The 19,541-nt window shown below is 36.6% G+C and overlaps 1 protein-coding gene and 1 pseudogene across 1 annotated transcript; both read right to left on the bottom strand.

The window, feature by feature from the left end:
• Positions 1-579: 579 nt before the first annotated feature.
• Positions 580-2,248, bottom strand: LOC140803938 (E3 ubiquitin-protein ligase RSL1-like). Its single transcript, XM_073159782.1, has 2 exons — positions 1,299-2,248; positions 580-810 (listed from the first exon to the last, which is right to left on the bottom strand). The coding sequence occupies exons 1-2, from the start codon at positions 2,102-2,104 to the stop codon at positions 744-746; spliced, it is 873 nt and encodes a 290-aa protein (XP_073015883.1). The 5' UTR covers positions 2,105-2,248; the 3' UTR covers positions 580-743.
• A 5,429-nt stretch (positions 2,249-7,677) lies between these two features.
• LOC140802901 (E3 ubiquitin-protein ligase RSL1-like) lies at positions 7,678-18,951 on the bottom strand (annotated as a pseudogene).
• Between the last annotated feature and the right edge of the window lie 590 nt (positions 18,952-19,541).

Raw genomic sequence — 19,541 nt, 5'->3', positions numbered from 1 at the left:
AAGACTTAAACAATTTGAAATAGGCAAAAACTTGTGTGAGACGGTCTCACGGATCTTATTTGTGAGACGGATCTCTTATTTGGGTCACCCATGCAAAAGTATCACTTTTTATGCTAAGAGTATTACTTTTTATTGTGAATATGGGTAGGGTTGATCCGTCTCACAGATTATGATCCGTGAGACGGTCTCACATGAGACTCACTCTTTGAAATAATAAAATAAAAAAGAAAAAATCACCATAACACCTATTTTTGTCTCTATTATTGAGATTTTTAATTTTATAATAGAGATATATGTTTTATATTTCTAGAAATATAAACATGTGTGAGGTTCATACATAAAATTAATACAAAACAACTTCATAAAAAAAATACTATCGAGGAAAATAGTAAACTTTTTTGATTAGGTCTCTTGTGAGATGGTCTCACGAATCTTTATCTGTGAGACGAGTTAATCCTACAGATATTCACAATAAAAAAGTAATACTCTTAACATAAAAAATAATATTTTTTAATGGATGACCCAAATAAGATATTCGTCTCACAAAATACGTCCCATGAGACCGTCTCACACAAGTTTTTACCAATTTTTTTTGAAGTATTTGTCGGATAATGCCATTGTTCCACAAAATTATTGATATATCATCATAAAACACCATGATATATAGCATTAAGAACCAAAGAAAATAAAGATCAAACCCCCAACGATAATAAATAACTGTCTAAATTCGAATTGGAGGGTTGTCATCTGCAATCACCATGAGTCGAAGTCCAAGTTCCTCCACATTCATAGCAAAATTGAAATCCACACCTGTTTCAGAAATTAAATATTAATGAAATAAACCTATAAATACATCCATACAATAATAGGATATAAATAGATGGAACTATTAAACAACAAATGTGATACAATTATATTCTTATTGGCAAACACTTGTGTGAGACGATCTCACGGGTCGTAGTTTATGAGACGACTTTCTTATTTGGGTCATCAATGAAAAAATATTACTTTTTATTGTGAATATCAGTAGGATTGACCGTCTCACAAGTAAAGATTCGTGAGACCGTCTCACAAGTAAAGATTCGTGAGACCGTCTCACAAGAAACCTACTCCTTCTTATTATAATTATGCTAGAAAATAATCATTTAATATTCAATCGTCAACATACATATCAAATACCAATACGTAATAACACATAAATTACCTATATTCATCAATATTTCATCATTTACATGAACATATATAGTAGTATTAATGTATGATCGATAGGAAAAATTCAAGATAAATGGTTGTTCTACCTGCAAATCATATGCAAGCATCCTTCAGTTTTCTCCACAAAGAACTTGCATGTAGGGCACCTCTGCCATTTCTTCTCTTTAGCAAGCTGATGCATCAGTAAATCCTCTCTCCCTCTTTCGCTCGCATCCATCCCATTAAACTCTTCGCATCCGACTCCGGAATGCCACGGCGCGTTACACTGCACGCACAACAATCTCCTGCAGGAGAGGCATTCCGCCTCCCGTATAAAATCTCCGCTATCATTTACCATCAAATAGGAGCAATCTTTGTATGGGCAGTAGAATTTCTGGGAATCATCGATCATGGATTCGCATATGGCATAATCCCAAGCAGAAATCAGGTCATTAGGCACAATTTCCCTGCATGCATCGATTTCAAGAATCCCTTCGCAATGTAATCCAACCGGGCACGTTAGAACGGTGCAGTTTTCTCGGTGGACATTGCCCATTTTAGTGATGTTTGCGGCGATGTATCTGGTGATACACGTGATGCAGCAGCTGTGGCTGCAGTTCTGGATGGGGAACATTTGATCGTTCTCTCTTCTTTCGGCGCATATTTCGCAGAAAGATTTGGAAGATTCCCCGGCTTCTTTTGATTCTTTTGGTGGTGAATCTCCTCGGGGGGTGTTGGAGGTGATGATTGAAGCCATTAAAGTTTCTTGGAACTGAAGTTCTTCAGCAAATTTCTCATCCGACATTAGAGTTCCATTGTCAGCAGATTCTTCGCTGCTGCTGTTGGAGAGCAAGCAGAGATAAGAGTCATCGCAGAAGAGAGAAATGGAGGCCTCTTCCATCAATTCAGACATTTTTTCCTGAATAAGTTCTCCTCCCCGGACCCCGGCGCCGGCGGTGGTTTAATTCTGAAGGGTAATTATGTAGATTTTAGTTGATTAGGGGATTTGTAGAGTATTCCTCGTACAGTTCGTTTTTTTTTTCTTTCAAGTGTCGCTTGAATTCCATGTGGATTCGGATTCTTCGTTGGAAAGATTTATCAAGATGTCAAATCTTATCTTAAATAACGTTCATAGAATAGGATGATAATTAATTTTTTTTAATTATATACGGATTTATCTTATCTACTCGTATATAAATTTGTAAAGATTTATATGTGAAAAACGTATGGATGATGGGTGTATTCGTTATAAATATTTGCTGATTTTTTTTTATATAATATAATTTCGTGGAGTTGATGAATTTCTATTTATTTTTAAAAAATCTCACAGATTTCTAAAAATTTTTACGTAATTTTATGGATTTATTCTGCATGACTTTTATTGATATTGGTTAAAATTTTCATATAATATATAGATTTTGTAATTTATGATAACACTTTTTTTTTAATTTCATTGAACTAACGGTTGAACGCAAATAACTTTTATTTATTTAAAATATTTTTATTTATCAATATCAATATTTTTTTCTATTTGATTTAATTTACGAAAAAAATAAATAAGTCAGCACTAAATTTATTATAATTAAACTTCAATTATTCAAGTCAATTCAACATGTTTATTTAATTAAATAATATTTTTAAAAACCTCGTAACAATATTTTCAATATTAATAGACAATAAAACTTAAAATAATTTCATTCATTTTAAATAAATTTTTGTATAAAAAATATATCCAATATTTTTGACAATATGTCTAACAAAAATAAATAAAATAATTATTTGTAAAAAAATAGGGAATAATTATATGTTAAAATATATGCAATCAATGTAACTTTATAAAATTTTAATATATTTAATTTCTTGTAGTTATTCTTATATATGTGTTTAGATAAACGATGTTAATAATTTTAATTATTATAAATTTAAATCTTACAAGGTTTTGTGACTGAAACTGGAAAATTAAGAGAAACAATGTTAATAAATTTAATTTTAAACTATTGCTAGTAATAAAAAAATATATTTTAAAAAATTAAATATAAGGAAGAAAAAATAATAAAAATTGGTGTTTGAATTGATATTATTTTAATAGAAATGAAAGTGAGTATGTGAATTTAAGATATTGGGGCTAGGGTTAGGGTTCAATTTCCAAAATTGGGGTTGAAAATTTGAGGATTTTTTCAAATTGCGATTTTTTAGTTTTATGGATTGTTTAGCTGCAATATTTTAAAATTTCAAATATTTAAAATTAACAAAACATAACCAAAACACAAGAATGCAAATATGTGTGGCCAAAATTTAAAGCAACAAAACAAATCTTCAATCAACACTTTGTACGAATATCGTCTATCAAGTGTTTCAAACACGTCACGGCAACATAGTGAAACAACGATACTTCTTCTTTGCGAGTTTTTCAGAAAATTCTCTCTTTGTTCTTTCGTATTTCGCTCATCTCGCTTCTCTCGCTCATCTGGTGCATCAATTATTATTTAATGTATAGAGAGATTTGTGTTGATTTTGATAGGATTTCTTGAATATATTTCTACAAGATAAGGAAAGTAATATTTTATTAGGAAAAAAATTCTTTAAAATATTAAAGATCAAATCTAAAGTTTAAGAAATTCAATATTCTAGAAAGATAAATGTAAGGTCCAAAATGCGATAACGTAACCTAATTGCATGCGAATCTAGAGAAAATGGAAAATGACTAATTAAATGATTTTAATTGCATGAATTAAATATAGTGTGCATGCTTACATGTTTGAAATGCACTTGTCTACATGAATACATAAAACTGTGTTTTTAAACTTATTCGAGACGCGATCGAGAAAACAGAGACCTGAAGCCATATGAGGGAAAATATTTTATTAAATAATTATTTTTAATTATTTAATATATGACATATGTTGTGTGGTATTTTAAAAAATGAGGTGTTTTGAGGTGATTTTATACGTCGAGTTATATTTTTAATCGGTATTCCATTTTCAATGAAAATATGAACTTTTCGAGAACTCAGGTAATATTTTCACATATTTTCCTAAACAAAATATATTAAATAATAACTAATGGACTTAATGAGCCTGCTATACTTGACTAATGAGTCCAAGCTTGCACCATGGTCTTAACTAAAATAAAAAGCCAAAAACCCTCCAACAATCCACACAAAACACTCGCACACATCACACAACAATACAAGGACTCTTCTGCAGCACACCAAGCACACACAACACGAATATTTGAAGGAGAAACTCGCGAGTTTTGGAAGGAAAATCAGCATAGGGTCTTCTCCTCGTCGACGTCCTTGGATCGCCAAATTTTTTTCGAGCGTAATATACGCAAAGACACGTCTTAATATATTTTTTTCTCATCTATTACACCATATTATAGATTTGATGTATATTTACATGAAAAAATATGTTACCTTGCATTTATTTTCGTTTTTATGCCATTCTATGTCAAAAACTCATGAATTCATGATCCAAAACTTGTGTTAATGGTGCATGAAAGGGCTGCCATCATACGGCTATGGGAAGGGACATGTTTAAGAGAGTTTAAGGGCCTATAAAAGTTGACACAAGGGCTGGACATGAAGGAGGAAGGGGTTGCTCGAAAATAGAACTCTTGTGGGACAAAGACTCTTCGGCTAGGACACTTTGAGGCCACGATGGTTAGCTGCCGTTTAGGGCTTGACCAGGAGAATTAATAGGGCTGCATTATGGTCTTAGGGTGGCTGCACAAGAGTCGGTTTGAGGGCTAGGAGGATCGCGTGAGAGGAAGAGCCATGCGCATGCTATAGTTGACGGGTTGAGGGGCTGAGGCTTATAGGTCTTGTAGGCTCAGTCCAGCAGGGTCCCTGGGGTTCACACATGGTCTAAGTAGGGTTAGCTAGGAGCTGGTCTAGTTGGATAAGGGCAAGAGTCGAAGCTTGTATGGCCATAGGAATTAGGGTTTCTTTCAAAAATAGGGCTGAGTTCAGTAAGAGTTCTAGGCTGGTTGACGGGTCTTGATTGGCTTGATTTGGGTTGAATATGGATTTCTTAGGTGTTAGTAAGCTTTGGTTTAAGTTTGGTTAAGTTTCGAGTCAATACGAGTCAAAATCGAGATGTACGTATAAATTTAAAAATGAATAGAGGAAATTATTGAAAACCTAAATTTTAAGCCTAATGAATATTTAAGGGAGTGTTTTAAGTTAATAGGTTAAGTTTGGAATGATTTGGGACGTCATTACGAGGTCTAGGGATAATTATGGAAAATTATGCATCTAGGAGTAAAACAGTCATTTTACACCTAAAATTTGTAAACTTCCTGACAGTGCCCTGAATGCTGTAAATAATGTTAATATGTTTATTTTAAATGTTTATAAAATTATATGATTAAACGTTAATGCTAAAAGACATGTTGCATGTTTGATTTAAAAGAAAAATGATTGATATATACATGAATTTTTATAAGTGATGGAAGTATGAAACATTGAAGGAGGGGAACTGATTGTGACTAATATGATGATTATAATGATACGATGATATGTAAGGGCAATGTTCAGTTGATGGGTGATATTGTTGCTGATGTCCCCGTCGCCTAGTACCGTGGTTACACGTAGATGGATCCATCGACCTTCAGCTTATGGGAAAGTCACAACTAACGATCCAAATTCAATAAAAAAAAAACGTATACGTATATGATGAAAGGAAATATGATATGATATGATGAAAATAAAAATGTCTAAATTTATGCATGTTCATGAAAAGCTATTTTAAGTAAAAGTATTTTCAATGTTACATGTGAATTGTATATGTATTACTTGTTATCATGGTTAGGGTTGCTGAGTCAATAGACTCAATAGGTGCGATCGATGCAGGTGAGCATCATGTTGATGTTAATGGAGGACTTGATGGTTGATCTAGCTGGGCTGCAGGTGCACATAACCCGAGGACCGTAGCTATTTTTCCGCACTTATGATGCTTTTAAGATTAAGGTTACTTTTAAGATTTTATTGCTTATGATGGTTGAACTAGTTGGGCTGAATGTGCATATGGTTAGGGTTACTTTAAAATTTTATTGCTTATGACGCTTTTGAGAGATTTTTGAGAAGATGTTATAATTAAGTTTATTTTTGAAACAATGTTAGGTTAGATTGGTCGACGTTTGACGTTTCAATAAAACTCTCATGCAAAATCTTATAAAAAAAAATTTATGAGATAAATTATATCTCGCAAAAGCAAGACACGTTTCCTTTTCCCAGCAATTTCTTTATGTGGTTATCATATATTTGGTGCCACATGTTATATTAAGGATGGCTAATTTTTAAATTAGTCATCATTTCTTAAAATAAAGTATTTAAGAGATAGTTGTTAATGTGTATTAATTAGTTATATGATACAATTTCGATTATTATTATTATTATTATTATTATTATTATTATTATTATTAATAGATCTTTATTCATTAAATATATTAATTAATTTCGACAATTTTTGTATCTAGAAAAACATTAATAAGGGTAACTTTAACTTTTTTAATAAAATTTGTTTTTCTAATTTTTTATTAATCCAATATTAATTTTTTAATTTGTGGGAAAACACAAATAGAGCATATGTATTTGACGACGGAATAGAGGGTTTGTTTCACCCTACTGCCTGCACAGACAATGAACGGCCCGGATCACTCCACATGAGTGATCCGGGCCCACCTCCATATAAAAAAAAAAAATTGACTCGGAAAAATCCGAGCCGTTGGATCGACCCCTGCAAGCAGTGCCCGCAGGGGTAGGGTCGACCGAACCGGAATAGAGCATATGTATTACTCGTGAAACTGTAATAATTTAATTGATCCAAATATTTTACGTGGGGAGATTTAACGTGACGACATATGCGCATTGCATAAAATACATGAATATTTACTAATTTATATGTAAAGTCCTTTAATTTCGTTTGTTTCACTCGCATAAATGTTTATTGATATGATCGATATAGTTCTATGTTCAAAACTCAAATTTGTACTTAACATGTTTATAATTGAAAACATAGTCTTTTTTGGGGAGAGACCATAAATAGAATTAACATCATAATTGTAAAATTAATGAGAGACCACAACATAATTTGAAATTATTATATTTAAACAAGAGTGATACCATAATTGTAAAAGTCAATAAAAGATTAAACAACAATTTTAAAAAATAAGATTAAAAAGAAAAAAAAATCACCTTAACACCATTTTTCATCTCTATTATAGATATTTTTAATAATATATTACACATATATGATTTATATCTCTAGACTTATAAAATTTGTGAGGTTCATACACAAAATTAATATAAATTACTTCATGAAAAAACAGTTACTATCGAGGAAAATACGCATGCATTTTATATGTTAATTTTTTTAATTAACTCATTTTTATATGTTGATGTTATGATATTGTTAGAGTCTAGAAAGATTAAAAAAAATATACCTATAAAATACGAACTTATGTTATATTGCATTAAAGAACCAAATAAAATAAAGATCAAACCCCCAACGATAATAAATATATGTCTAAATTCTTGGAGGGTTGTCATCTGCAACCACCATGAGTCGAAGTCCAAGTTCCTCCACATGCATAGCAAAATTGAAATCCACACCTGTTTCAGATCATCAATATTACATTACACATCCACATAGCTCGATCATCTCTTACCTCGAATCAAACAGTACCAATATAATCGACGGGGAAGTTAAGATAATTAATGATTGTTTTGCGTACTTATAATGCATAATCGATAGGATCATTCGATTCATATTATGTGTTTTGTATGTCAAATATTCACATTCTTTGAACAAACTAATGATATTAAGATAAATGGTTGTGTTCTGTCACAATCAATCAGGAGAATCTTAGTTACATTGGTTCTTGTGTGGCAGAAATCAGAGATCGAATTCTGACCCCTATTATTTCAAAATTTATTTTTGTGCGACGGTCGGCTAATTTAGTTGCACATTAATTGGCTCGTTTTGCTTTTCTTCTCCCTCGTCCTTTGTATGGATGAATGGAGAATTTCCAGCTTGGTTGGTTAAACTTGTAATTGACGATTTTTCGCAATGAAATTACGGGTTTTACTCAAAAAAAAAAATGATAAATGGTTGTTCTACCTGCAAGTCATGTGCAAGCATCCTTCACTTTTCTCCACAAAGAACTTGCATCTAGGGCACCTCTGCCATTTATTCTCCTTAGCAAGCTGATGCACCAGTAAATCCTCCCTCCCTCTTTCGTTCGAATCCAGCCCCTTAAATTCGTGGCATCCGACTCCGGAATGCCACGGCACATTACACTGCACGCACAACAATCTCCTGCAGGAGAGGCATTCCGCCTCCCTGATCACTTCTCCGCTATCATTTACCATCAAAGATGAACAATATTTATACGGACAGTAGAATTTCTGGGAAGCATCGAGCATGGATTCGCATATGGCATCATCCCACATAGAGATTAGATACTCGGGAACAATTTCCCTGCATCTATCGATTTCGAGAATCCCCTCGCAATGTAAGCCGACCGGGCACGTTAGCTTGGCGGAGTTTTTGTTAGAGTAGGTGCACGTCGAGCCAAATGTTGGCTGACTGTTCACGATGAAACTCTTTGTATAAACGATCTTTATTTTAATAATATTTGAATTTATTAATTTGGCGCATCTTTATCTTTATACCCATGCTAGTTGCATAGATAAAGTCCTTGAATATACAAATAGTAGAAAGAATATGAGATGCTCATATGATGAGTATCATGAAACTCATATTTGGAATACTGTATATTCTAAACCGTTCCTAGTCGATTCAGCCGCCACTAAAAAGGATAAAGGTCGCTCGAGTTAGAGACTAGTGTCTGCGATGTGAGTACCATGTTTCATTGGTAGGGGACATTGTGATGTCCGAGCATGCAGATAGGTGCTCCTGGTAGAGTGCACTGAACAACCCTCCATAAAAGGACTTTCCAAGTGGTTCTCACTTATCGAGTGGAAAAGTCCTGGTTTATGGTTGTACAGAATTAGTCCTTATGACCCGGGACAACATTGAGACTCTATGTGCTAGCGTTTCACTTTGACTTGTTTACCGACTCTTATGGGGTCATTAGGTGGCAAGGTTGGGTGTTACGGCGAAACATATAGGAGTCGATGCATTGTAGTCGGGGATTCACCGCTTACCTACAGGTATGGATATCCTATGTGTTTTTCATGTATATGTGGGTTGAAATCTCTGATCAGAGTATGGTGGTAATTATGAAAGGGGTTTCATAGATTACACCATCGATGCAACCACAACATGACACATAGTATCGATTCATTGACAACTCTCGATAGACCAATAGTTGTCGAATCGGTCGGGATATATGAGTTGAAGGGACCGTACTGTACGCTAACCATAATTGAATGGTTCTTGCAGGCACTATCATGTGATACCTAGGGAATCACGTAAGCGATGCTGCTAGGCGTTTAACGTGATTGGTTGGGTACTATCAGACTTGAGTTCTGACGTTCTTACTATCAAAGAGTTGATAAGTAAGAATGGAGCAATTGGGGTATGCTCGTATAAGAACATGTTTAGTCCGAATCACATTGAGATGTGAACCCACGGCTAGTTGTATCATTGAACCATTGAGGGCCACACAAGTACTAGCTTTGTAAATCCCGATGAGAAGTAAAATAGTTCAATGTGTTGAACGGCTTATAAATGTGTTTATAAGCGTAAAGAAAATTAGAAGTATGACTTCTATGAGAGAAATATAAATTTTAATTTATGGAAGTGTTCCTAAGATTAAAATTTGGCCAAGTAAATAATGTAGTTGAAAATTGTGATTTTCATAAACATTATTGTGGACTAAATTAAATTAATTCAAGTGTTGAATTAATTAAACACTAGTGGACCTAGTAGAGTCTAAATAATTATATTTATTCTAGTGTTGAATTAATTGGGCCTTGTAGAGCCCAATTGGAAATAATTATTTAGCTAGTGGGCTTGAGTAAAATCAAGTAAAGTCTAGTTGGGCTCAAAATGTTTGAGACAATTAAAAGTCCATGGGCCTTGTAAAAGTTACAAGCCCACATGCAAGACATGCTAGGGTTTGCATGCTTGGGAGATCAAAGGTTGGAGAATATTTTGAATAAAAAATTGCATGGCATGCAACTTTTCACTTTTGCTTTTTGCAACACCAAGACAAGGAATTAACTCATTCTCCCCTTTCTCTCAACTCACTTGGCCGAACACACACACACACAATTCTCTCCATTTTTCTTCTAGTTTTGTTCTTCAAGTATTGGAGAATAAAAATCTTCTCATTGAAAAATCCTTTTGATTTTCTAGTGCAAATCAAAAGGGGTTTTACCTAGCTTAGTGGTGGGCCTAATTCTTGAAGGAAAGGAGGTGTGCTTGTAGATTGTCATCCATTTCAAGAGCTAAAGTGTTCACACTTTAGTTGGTGCCATTCATCAACCTCAAGGGGTTGATAGGTAAAATTTCTAAAACATCCTATGCATGTTTTTGTTGTTTTTGTAAATATTGCACAAATAATCAAGGTGGCCGAAAATTTCATGTTATTTTCGAAAATTTTATGGTTCCGTTGCGTTTCCGGCCACCGTAACCGGTCCGCTTTTAAGTGGTATCCGAGCTTTTGTTACGGTTTTTGTGTAATATTTGCATAATATTATGTTGAGATCAATTTCTAACCGTTTGAGATTTGTTGGTGCAACAAAATGCAAGGACCGAAATATTTTGAAAAACAAAAAAAAATGTTTTTCGGGGCTGCCCGAAAATTTCGGGCAGCCGAGGGGCAGCCCCTTCCCGAAATGCTTCATTTTTAAAATAAAAAAAAATTTTGTTGTGGCCGGAATCCGGCGACGGAGCTCCGGCGACGGCAATGACGACTAGGGTTTCCAAAAGTGTTTTGGTGAATCTTAGTGTCATGGGCCTTGAGATGTTGGGCCATTGGATGTACAACATAATTTGTGAAATTTAAATGGGCCAAAATATTTTTGGTGAAAAATGGTTTTTGGGCCCTTAAGTTTAAATTTACAATTGTTGTACATATTTTCTCATAAAATAAATAATTGAAGTAGGACTTTAATTATTTATAGTAAATTGTGATTTACAAGAAATTCGATTATAAATAAATTAATTTGAAAGTAGACAAAGGAGTTTGTATACTTTGTTAATTTAATTTATAATTGTGGCGGTTAGTGATTGGATCAAGATATATAATATTAGATCAATTAATTATAGTGATAATTAATTGATGGTGTATGATATGTGATATTATGCATGAAGGATGATCAAAAGCCCAAGCCCAATTTTCTAGGTGTATGCTAGGATATTTGTGTTGTATGATTGTAATAATTATCAATTTAAAGTGGGCTTGGTTTATGGCCCGTTCCCACCCCATGAGATGTATCCCTATGTGCCATGGATATTTAATTGTAAATATTAGAATAGTGGAATATCAAGATTGGAAGATGGTGGCCTTGGTGATTATGAAGATCGAAGACATGTAATATTGGATGCTAATGTAATAATTTAGTTGCATTGCATCCCGTGCATTTACCCTAGGATTGGACCTAGGCCCGTGTTTGGCTCACACGGGCCATTAGTATTGGGGCAATTGATCATCCTTGTACTGTTTTCTATTTATAATATATGCATGATATGTTATAAATAATGAGTATGTGCGTTATTATTATTATAATAACAAAGTTGCATGAATCCGGCAAACATACGATCAAACATGGCGAGCTTTTAAAATAAAATTAATGATGAGACCTTTCAAAATTAAAAACCCTCATTTTGAATAAGATTCAAAATTAATATCAAGTCCGAAAAGGGGAATTATAAATTTGTTTATAATTTCCTTGTCTTCCATCGACAATGGATGCATGATGAACGCTACCCGTACTCGGGGCTCGGCTCATATTATTGAGGGGGCCCTGGGTGCCAGAAAGCTGTGACATCCATCGACATGGTGATGTGAACTACGTGGAACTCCCATGATTTCGGCTCATATTATTGAGGGAACTCATGGCGACCGTCCATTAAGGTTCAATATCGATGGGTTAGGCTTGACACGTAAAGATGAACGATGTCATATTATTGGGTCCTAATCAAACGTGAGACAAAAGTATACGTAGAGGGTTGCATGGCGATGCAATTGGAAACTACCTTTTAGGAGTTGTGATGGCCGATATTATTCGGGATCACAATTCGCTAATTGGACCTTACGTACCTACTGAGGAAAGTGTTTCCCGTTTTCACTAGAGGGTAGTGAAAATGTCAAAACAGTGGGAGCGATAATTTATAAAGTAAAAGTCCAAACTTTATATCTTATTAAATATTTTAAAATAGTCATTAACATTTATCTGTTTTACTTTTCAGTACAAATCTGTGACAATGTCATCAATTCGCAACCCGTTTTCCGTTATTCTCGAAAAACACGTTCTAACCGGACCAAACTATATCACTTGGCTAAGAAATTTAAAGATCGTCCTAAACTCGGAGAGAATCGCATACACACTTACTGAGTGGCCCCCTGATGAGGCTCCGACTAACTGCAGTCCCGAGGAACTGCAGACCTACAAGGATTGGTGCGACCATGACTTGAAGGCGAAGTGTTACATGCAGGCTTCGATGAACGATGAGCTGCAAAGGCGATTCCAGGATGCAAAGAATGCTGCTGACATTCATATGCACCTCAAGAAGCTCTTCGGAGAGCAGACTCGGCCTTTGAGGCATGCAACAGTAAAGGAGCTCATCACTTTACGCATGCGAGATGGGACTTCGGTCCATGAGCATGGCCTAAAGTTGATTGGGCTCGTGGACAAGCTCGTGGGCATGGATTTGATCTTGCCATCAGAGTTGACCACGGATGTGCTACTGTTGTCACTGCCTAGCTCTTTCGATCCTTTTGTCGTGAACTTCAATATGAACAAGCTCGAGCCCAGCCTTGAAGAGTTGGTGAACATGCTTGTGACCTTTGAGTCCACCATCAAGAAGGAGAAGTCGGTTCTTTATGTGGGCTCTTCATCTGGCACGAAGACCGGTCCACATGGGAAGGGAAAGAAGCGTTCTTTCCAGCGCCCCAAGAAGAGCGAGCCCTTGAAGAGGCAGACTCCGAGTCCCGTAGTGGCAGCCGCGCCAGCCAAGGCTGAGAAGACTGTTGACATCTGTCACCACTGCAAAAAGCCTGGACATTGGAGGCGTAACTGCAGGGAATATCTTGCGCAGAAGGGTTCTGGCAAGGGTATGTTCTATATTGAAGTAAATATCTCGATTAATTCTACTTCTTGGGTATTAGATACCGGCTGTGGCTCACATCTCTGTAATGATTTGCAGGTGATGGGAAGAAGTAGGAGGCTCCGAGAGGGTGAGACCTTCCTGAGGATGGGCAATGGAGCAAGGGTTGCTGCCAAAGCCGTAGGAGATGTTTATTTAATATTGAACAATGATTTTAAGCTTGTTTTGAGAGATGTTTTGTATGTACCAGACTTGGTTAAAAACATTATTTCCATTTCTATGCTTGATATTGATGGATTTTCTTGTTTATTTAGCAAAGGTGTTTGCAATATTTACAAGAATGAATGTTTAGTTGGTACGGGTGAACTTGAAAACAATCTCTACACCTTAAAATTAAAAGATATTCCACTTAACAATGTCCAAACAATAACAACAACAAATAAGCGCAAACAAGATACTCTTAATTCGACACAATTATGGCATGCTCGATTAGGTCATATATCCCTAAGAAGGATGAACAAGTTATTGGGAGTTGGCATGTTTGATATGTCCGATATTAATGCTCTCACGACTTGTGAATCCTGTCTAAAAGGAAAGATGACCAAAATTCCCTTTAAGGGCCATGCGGAGCGAGCCAAAGGGTTATTGGATTTGATCCATACCGATGTGTGCGGTCCGCTTAGCATCACCACTAAGCATGGACATTCTTACTTCATCACTTTTACCGATGACCATTTGAGGTATGGGTATGTGTATTTGATGAAATACAAGTTTGAAGCCTTTGAAAGGTTCAAAGAATTCAGAAGTGAAGTAGAGAAACAATTGGGACGAAGCATCAAGACACTTCGATCGGATCGAGGTGGTGAGTACTTGAGTGCCGAGTTCCAAGAGTATCTTAGAGAGAATGGGATTCTCTCGCAGTGGACTCCGCCCGCTACACCGCAGTTGAATGGTGTTTCGGAGCGTCGTAACCGGACTTTGATGGACATGGTTCGGTCTATGATGGGGTTCACGGAGTTGCCACCATCCTTTTGGGGATATGCGCTTGAAACAGCGGCACTGTTGTTGAACAATGTCCATACAAAGGCAGTTGACAAGACTCCATATGAGATATGGATGGGTAAGCCTCCCAAGTATTCTTATCTTAGAATATGGGGGTGTCCTGCTTATGTGAAGCAGACAGTGGGAGATAAATTGGATAGTCGATTCATTTTATGCTACTTTGTGGGATATCCAAGAAATTCCATTGGATATTATTTCTATCATCCCCAAGAAACAAAGGTGTTTGTTTCCAGGAACGCAACCTTTTTGGAAAAGGAATTTCTATTAGATAGAAAAGGCGAGATGATAGAACTCGAAGAGGTTCGAGAGACACCCACAGTTGTAGAACCCACACCCGAGAAGCCAAGTGAGGAGATACAAGCTCCTAGAAGAACCGAGAGAGTCTCGAGACCACCTGTGAGGTATGGTCTGCTTCTTGAAGAGGGCCATGATGAGCCTAATCTTGGATGTGATCCAAGGACCTTCAAGGAAGCGTTATCGGATGCCGATTCATCCAAATGGCTTGAAGCAATGGAATCTGAGATGAATTCCATGCATTCGAACCAAGTGTGGAATCTTGTAGATCCACCTGAGGGAACTGTTCCCATAGGGTGTAAATGGATTTACAAGAGGAAACTTGGGGCGGATGAGAAGGTATTGACCTTCAAAGCGCGATTGGTAGCAAAAGGGTATACTCAAAGACAAGGTGTTGACTATGAGGAAACTTTTTCTCCAGTTGCGATGTTCAAGTCCATTAGAATATTGCTAGCCATAGCTGCATGGTATGACTATGAGATATGACAGATGGATGTGAAGACAACCTTCCTTAATGGGGATATTAAGGAAGAAATTTACATGTCTCAACCTGAAGGGTTTACATCCATCGGAAGTGAGCATATGGTATGCAAACTTCAAAGATCTATTTATGTTCTTAAGCAGGCATCGAGGAGCTGGAACCTCAGATTCGATAGTACAATCAAAGAGTTTGGTTTTACTAAGAATCCTGAGGAACCCTGTGTGTATAAGAAGGTCAGTGGGAGTGCTGTGACATTCCTTGTTCTTTATGTTGATGACATTCTACTCATTGGGAATGATGTAGAAATGTTGCAATCAACAAAGATATGGTTAGCAAGTAAGTTCTCAATGCAGGACTTGGGTGAAGCATCTTTTGTATTGGGAATATAGATCTATAGAGATAGATCAAGAAGATTGCTTGGTCTCACTCAGTCCACATACATTGATACCATCGTGAAGCGGTTCTCGATGGATGATACCAAGAGAGGACATCTACCAATGTGTCATGGCGTGTCCCTATCCAAGTCTATGTCTCCCAAGACTGATGCAGAGATAGCGGCGATGACACGAATTCCGTATGCTTCGGCTATTGGTAGTATCATGTATGGGATGATATCTACATGTCCTGACGTGGCATTTGCACTAAGTGTAGTGAGTAGATATCAATCCAACCCTGGTCTTCCACACTGGAAAGCTGTGAAAGACATCCTCAAGTATTTGAGAAGGACCAATAAGTTGTTTTTGGTCTATGGGGGTGGAGAACTAAAATTGGAAGGCTATACCGACTCTAGCTTCCAAAACGATGTTGATGACTCGAAGTCAACCTCCGGATTCATATTCATGCCCAATGGTGGTGCTGTCTCTTGGAAGAGTTCCAAGAAAGACAGTACTGCGGATTCCACCACTGAGGCAGAATACATTGCTGCATCGGCTGCAGCAAAGGAGGCTGTTTGGATTAGGAATTTCGTCCAAGAGTTGGGCGTCATTCCAAATGGAGTTGCTCCTATCCCAGTGATGTGCGACAACACGGGAGCCATAGCTCAGGCGAAGGAGCCAAGGTCTCATCAGAAGTCCAAACACGTATTGAGAAAGTACCACATTCTCAGAGAGATCGTGGAAAGAGGAGATGTCGTGATTGACAAAGTCGGCTCCGCAGATAATGTTGCTGATCCACTAACTAAGCCTTTACCAGGACCATCATTCGAGAAGCATCGCGAATCAATGGGTCTAAAGAATATAGGTAGTTGGCTCTAGTGCAAGTGGGAGATTGTTAGAATAGGTGCACGTCGAGCCAAATGTTGGTCGACTGTTCACGATGAAACTCTTTGTATAAACGATCTTTATTTTAATAATATTTGAATTTATTAATTTGGCGCATCTTTATCTTTATACCCATGCTAGTTGCATAGATAAAGTCCTTGAATATACAAATAGTAGAAAGAATATGAGATGCTCATATGATGAGTATCATGAAACTCATATTTGGAATACTGTATATTCTAAACCGTTCCTAGTCGATTCAGCCGCCACTAAGAAGGATAAAGGTCGCTCGAGTTAGAGACTAGTGTCTGCGATGTGAGTACCATGTTTCATTGGTAGGGGACATTGTGATGTCCGAACATGCAGATAGGTGCTCCTGGTAGAGTGCACTGAACAATCCTCCATAAAAGGACTTTCCAAGTGGTTCTCACTTATCGAGTGGAAAAGTCCTGGTTTATGGTTGTACAGAATTAGTCCTTATGACCCGGGACAACATTGAGACTCTATGTGCTAGCGTTTCACTTTGACTTGTTTACCGACTCTTATGGGGTCATTAGGTGGCAAGGTTGGGTGTTACGGCGAAACATATAGGAGTCGATGCATTGTAGTCGGGGATTCACCGCTTACCTACGGGTATGGATATCCTATGTGTTTTTCATGTATATGTGGGTTGAAATCTCTGATCAGAGTATGGTGGTAATTATGAAAGGGGTTTCATAGATTACACCATCGATGCAACCACAACATGACACATAGTATCGATTCATTGACAACTCTCGATAGACCAATAGTTGTCGAATCGGTCGGGATATATGAGTTGAAGGGACCGTACTGTACGCTAACCATAATTGAATGGTTCTTGCAGGCACTATCATGTGATACCTAGGGAATCACGTAAGCGATGCTGCTAGGCGTTTAACGTGATTGGTTGGGTACTATCAGACTTGAGTTCTGACGTTCTTACTATCAAAGAGTTGATAAGTAAGAATGGAGCAATTGGGGTATGCTCGTATAAGAACATGTTTAGTCCGAATCACATTGAGATGTGAACCCACGGCTAGTTGTATCAATGAACCATTGAGGGCCACACAAGTACTAGCTTTGTAAATCCCGATGAGAAGTAAAATAGTTCAATGTGTTGAACGGCTTATAAATGTGTTTATAAGCGTAAAGAAAATTAGAAGTATGACTTCTATGAGAGAAATATAAATTTTAATTTATGGAAGTGTTCCTAAGATTAAAATTTGGCCAAGTAAATAATGTAGTTGAAAATTGTGATTTTCATAAACATTATTGTGGACTAAATTAAATTAATTCAAGTGTTGAATTAATTAAACACTAGTGGACCTAGTAGAGTCTAAATAATTATATTTATTCTAGTGTTGAATTAATTGGGCCTTGTAGAGCCCAATTGGAAATAATTATTTAGCTAGTGGGCTTGAGTAAAATCAAGTAAAGTCTAGTTGGGCTCAAAATGTTTGAGACAATTAAAAGTCCATGGGCCTTGTAAAAGTTACAAGCCCACATGCAAGACATGCTAGGGTTTGCATGCTTGGGAGATCAAAGGTTGGAGAATATTTTGAATAAAAAATTGCATGGCAGGCAACTTTTCACTTTTGCTTTTTACAACACCAAGACAAGGAATTAACTCATTCTCCCCTTTCTCTCAACTCACTTGGCCGAACACACACACACACAATTCTCTCCATTTTTCTTCTAGTTTTGTTCTTCAAGTGTTGGAGAATAAAAATCTTCTCATTGAAAAATCCTTTTGATTTTCTAGTGCAAATCAAAAGGGGTTTTACCTAACTTAGTGGTGGGCCTAATTCTTGAAGGAAAGGAGGTGTGCTTGTAGATTGTCATCCATTTCAAGAGCTAAAGTGTTCACACTTTAGTTGGTGCCATTCATCAACCTCAATGGGTTGATAGGTAAAATTTCTAAAACATCCTATGCATGTTTTTGTTGTTTTTGTAAATATTGCACAAATAATCAAGGTGGCCGAAAATTTCATGTTATTTTCGAAAATTTTATGTTTCCGTTGCGTTTCCGGCCACCGTAACCGGTCCTCTTTCAGTTTTCTCGGCTGACACTGCCCATTTTAGTGATGTTTGCGGCGATATATCTGGTGATACACGTGATGCAGCAGATGTGGCAGCAGTTCTGGATGGGGAACATTTGATCGTTCTCTCTTCTTTCGGCGCATATTTCGCAGAAAGATTTGGAAGATTCACGAGAAAACTGAAAGAGGACCGGTTACGGTGGCCGGAAACGCAACGGAAATAATATATCTTATTGCCTCCAAAGCACATTTCTGAGGAATGTTCAGCTATTGCCTCCAACGCACATTTCTGAGGAATGTTCAGCTATTTTGCAAAATAAATTGCCTCCAAAGCTTAAGGATCCAGGTAGTTTCTCCATTCCTTGCACTATAGGTAATTCTAATTTTAACAAAGCATTGTGTGATCTTGGTGCTAGCATAAATCTTATGCCTTATTCATGCTTTGAGAAATTGGGGATTGGAGAAGTTAAACCGACCACTATTTCCCTTCAACTTGCTGATAGGTCTATTAAATATCCTAGAGGGGTTATAGAGGATGTTTTGGTTAAAGTTGATAAATTTATATTTCCAGTTGATTTTGTTGTGCTAGACATGGAGGAGGATCGTGAGATCCCCCTTATTTTAGGCCGTCCTTTCTTAGCTACTGGAAGAGCTCTCATAGATGTTCAAAAAAGTGAGTTAGTTTTGAGGTTGAATGATGAGAAGGTAACTTTTAATGTTTTTCGTAGTATGAAATATCCTGGATCTTCTGATTGTTATAGAATAGATGCTATTGATGATATTGTTGAGTATAGTGTGCAGGATATTTTTATTGAAGACCCACTGGAAAAGCTTTTGGTTAGCCCAAAGTCCACGGAATCCAGCACAGAAGAAGTGGAGGAATGTATGAACTTTTTAGAGGGATCAAAGCCACTGCCAAGATCGGTGAATGCGAAGATTGGGGAGCTTG

The sequence above is a fragment of the Primulina eburnea genome, chromosome 10 (assembly GCF_022965805.1).
Source record: "Primulina eburnea isolate SZY01 chromosome 10, ASM2296580v1, whole genome shotgun sequence".
Taxonomy (NCBI): domain Eukaryota; kingdom Viridiplantae; phylum Streptophyta; class Magnoliopsida; order Lamiales; family Gesneriaceae; genus Primulina; species Primulina eburnea.
Note: the sequence above shows the minus strand (reverse complement) of the source record. Positions and strands in the feature narration are given on the sequence as shown.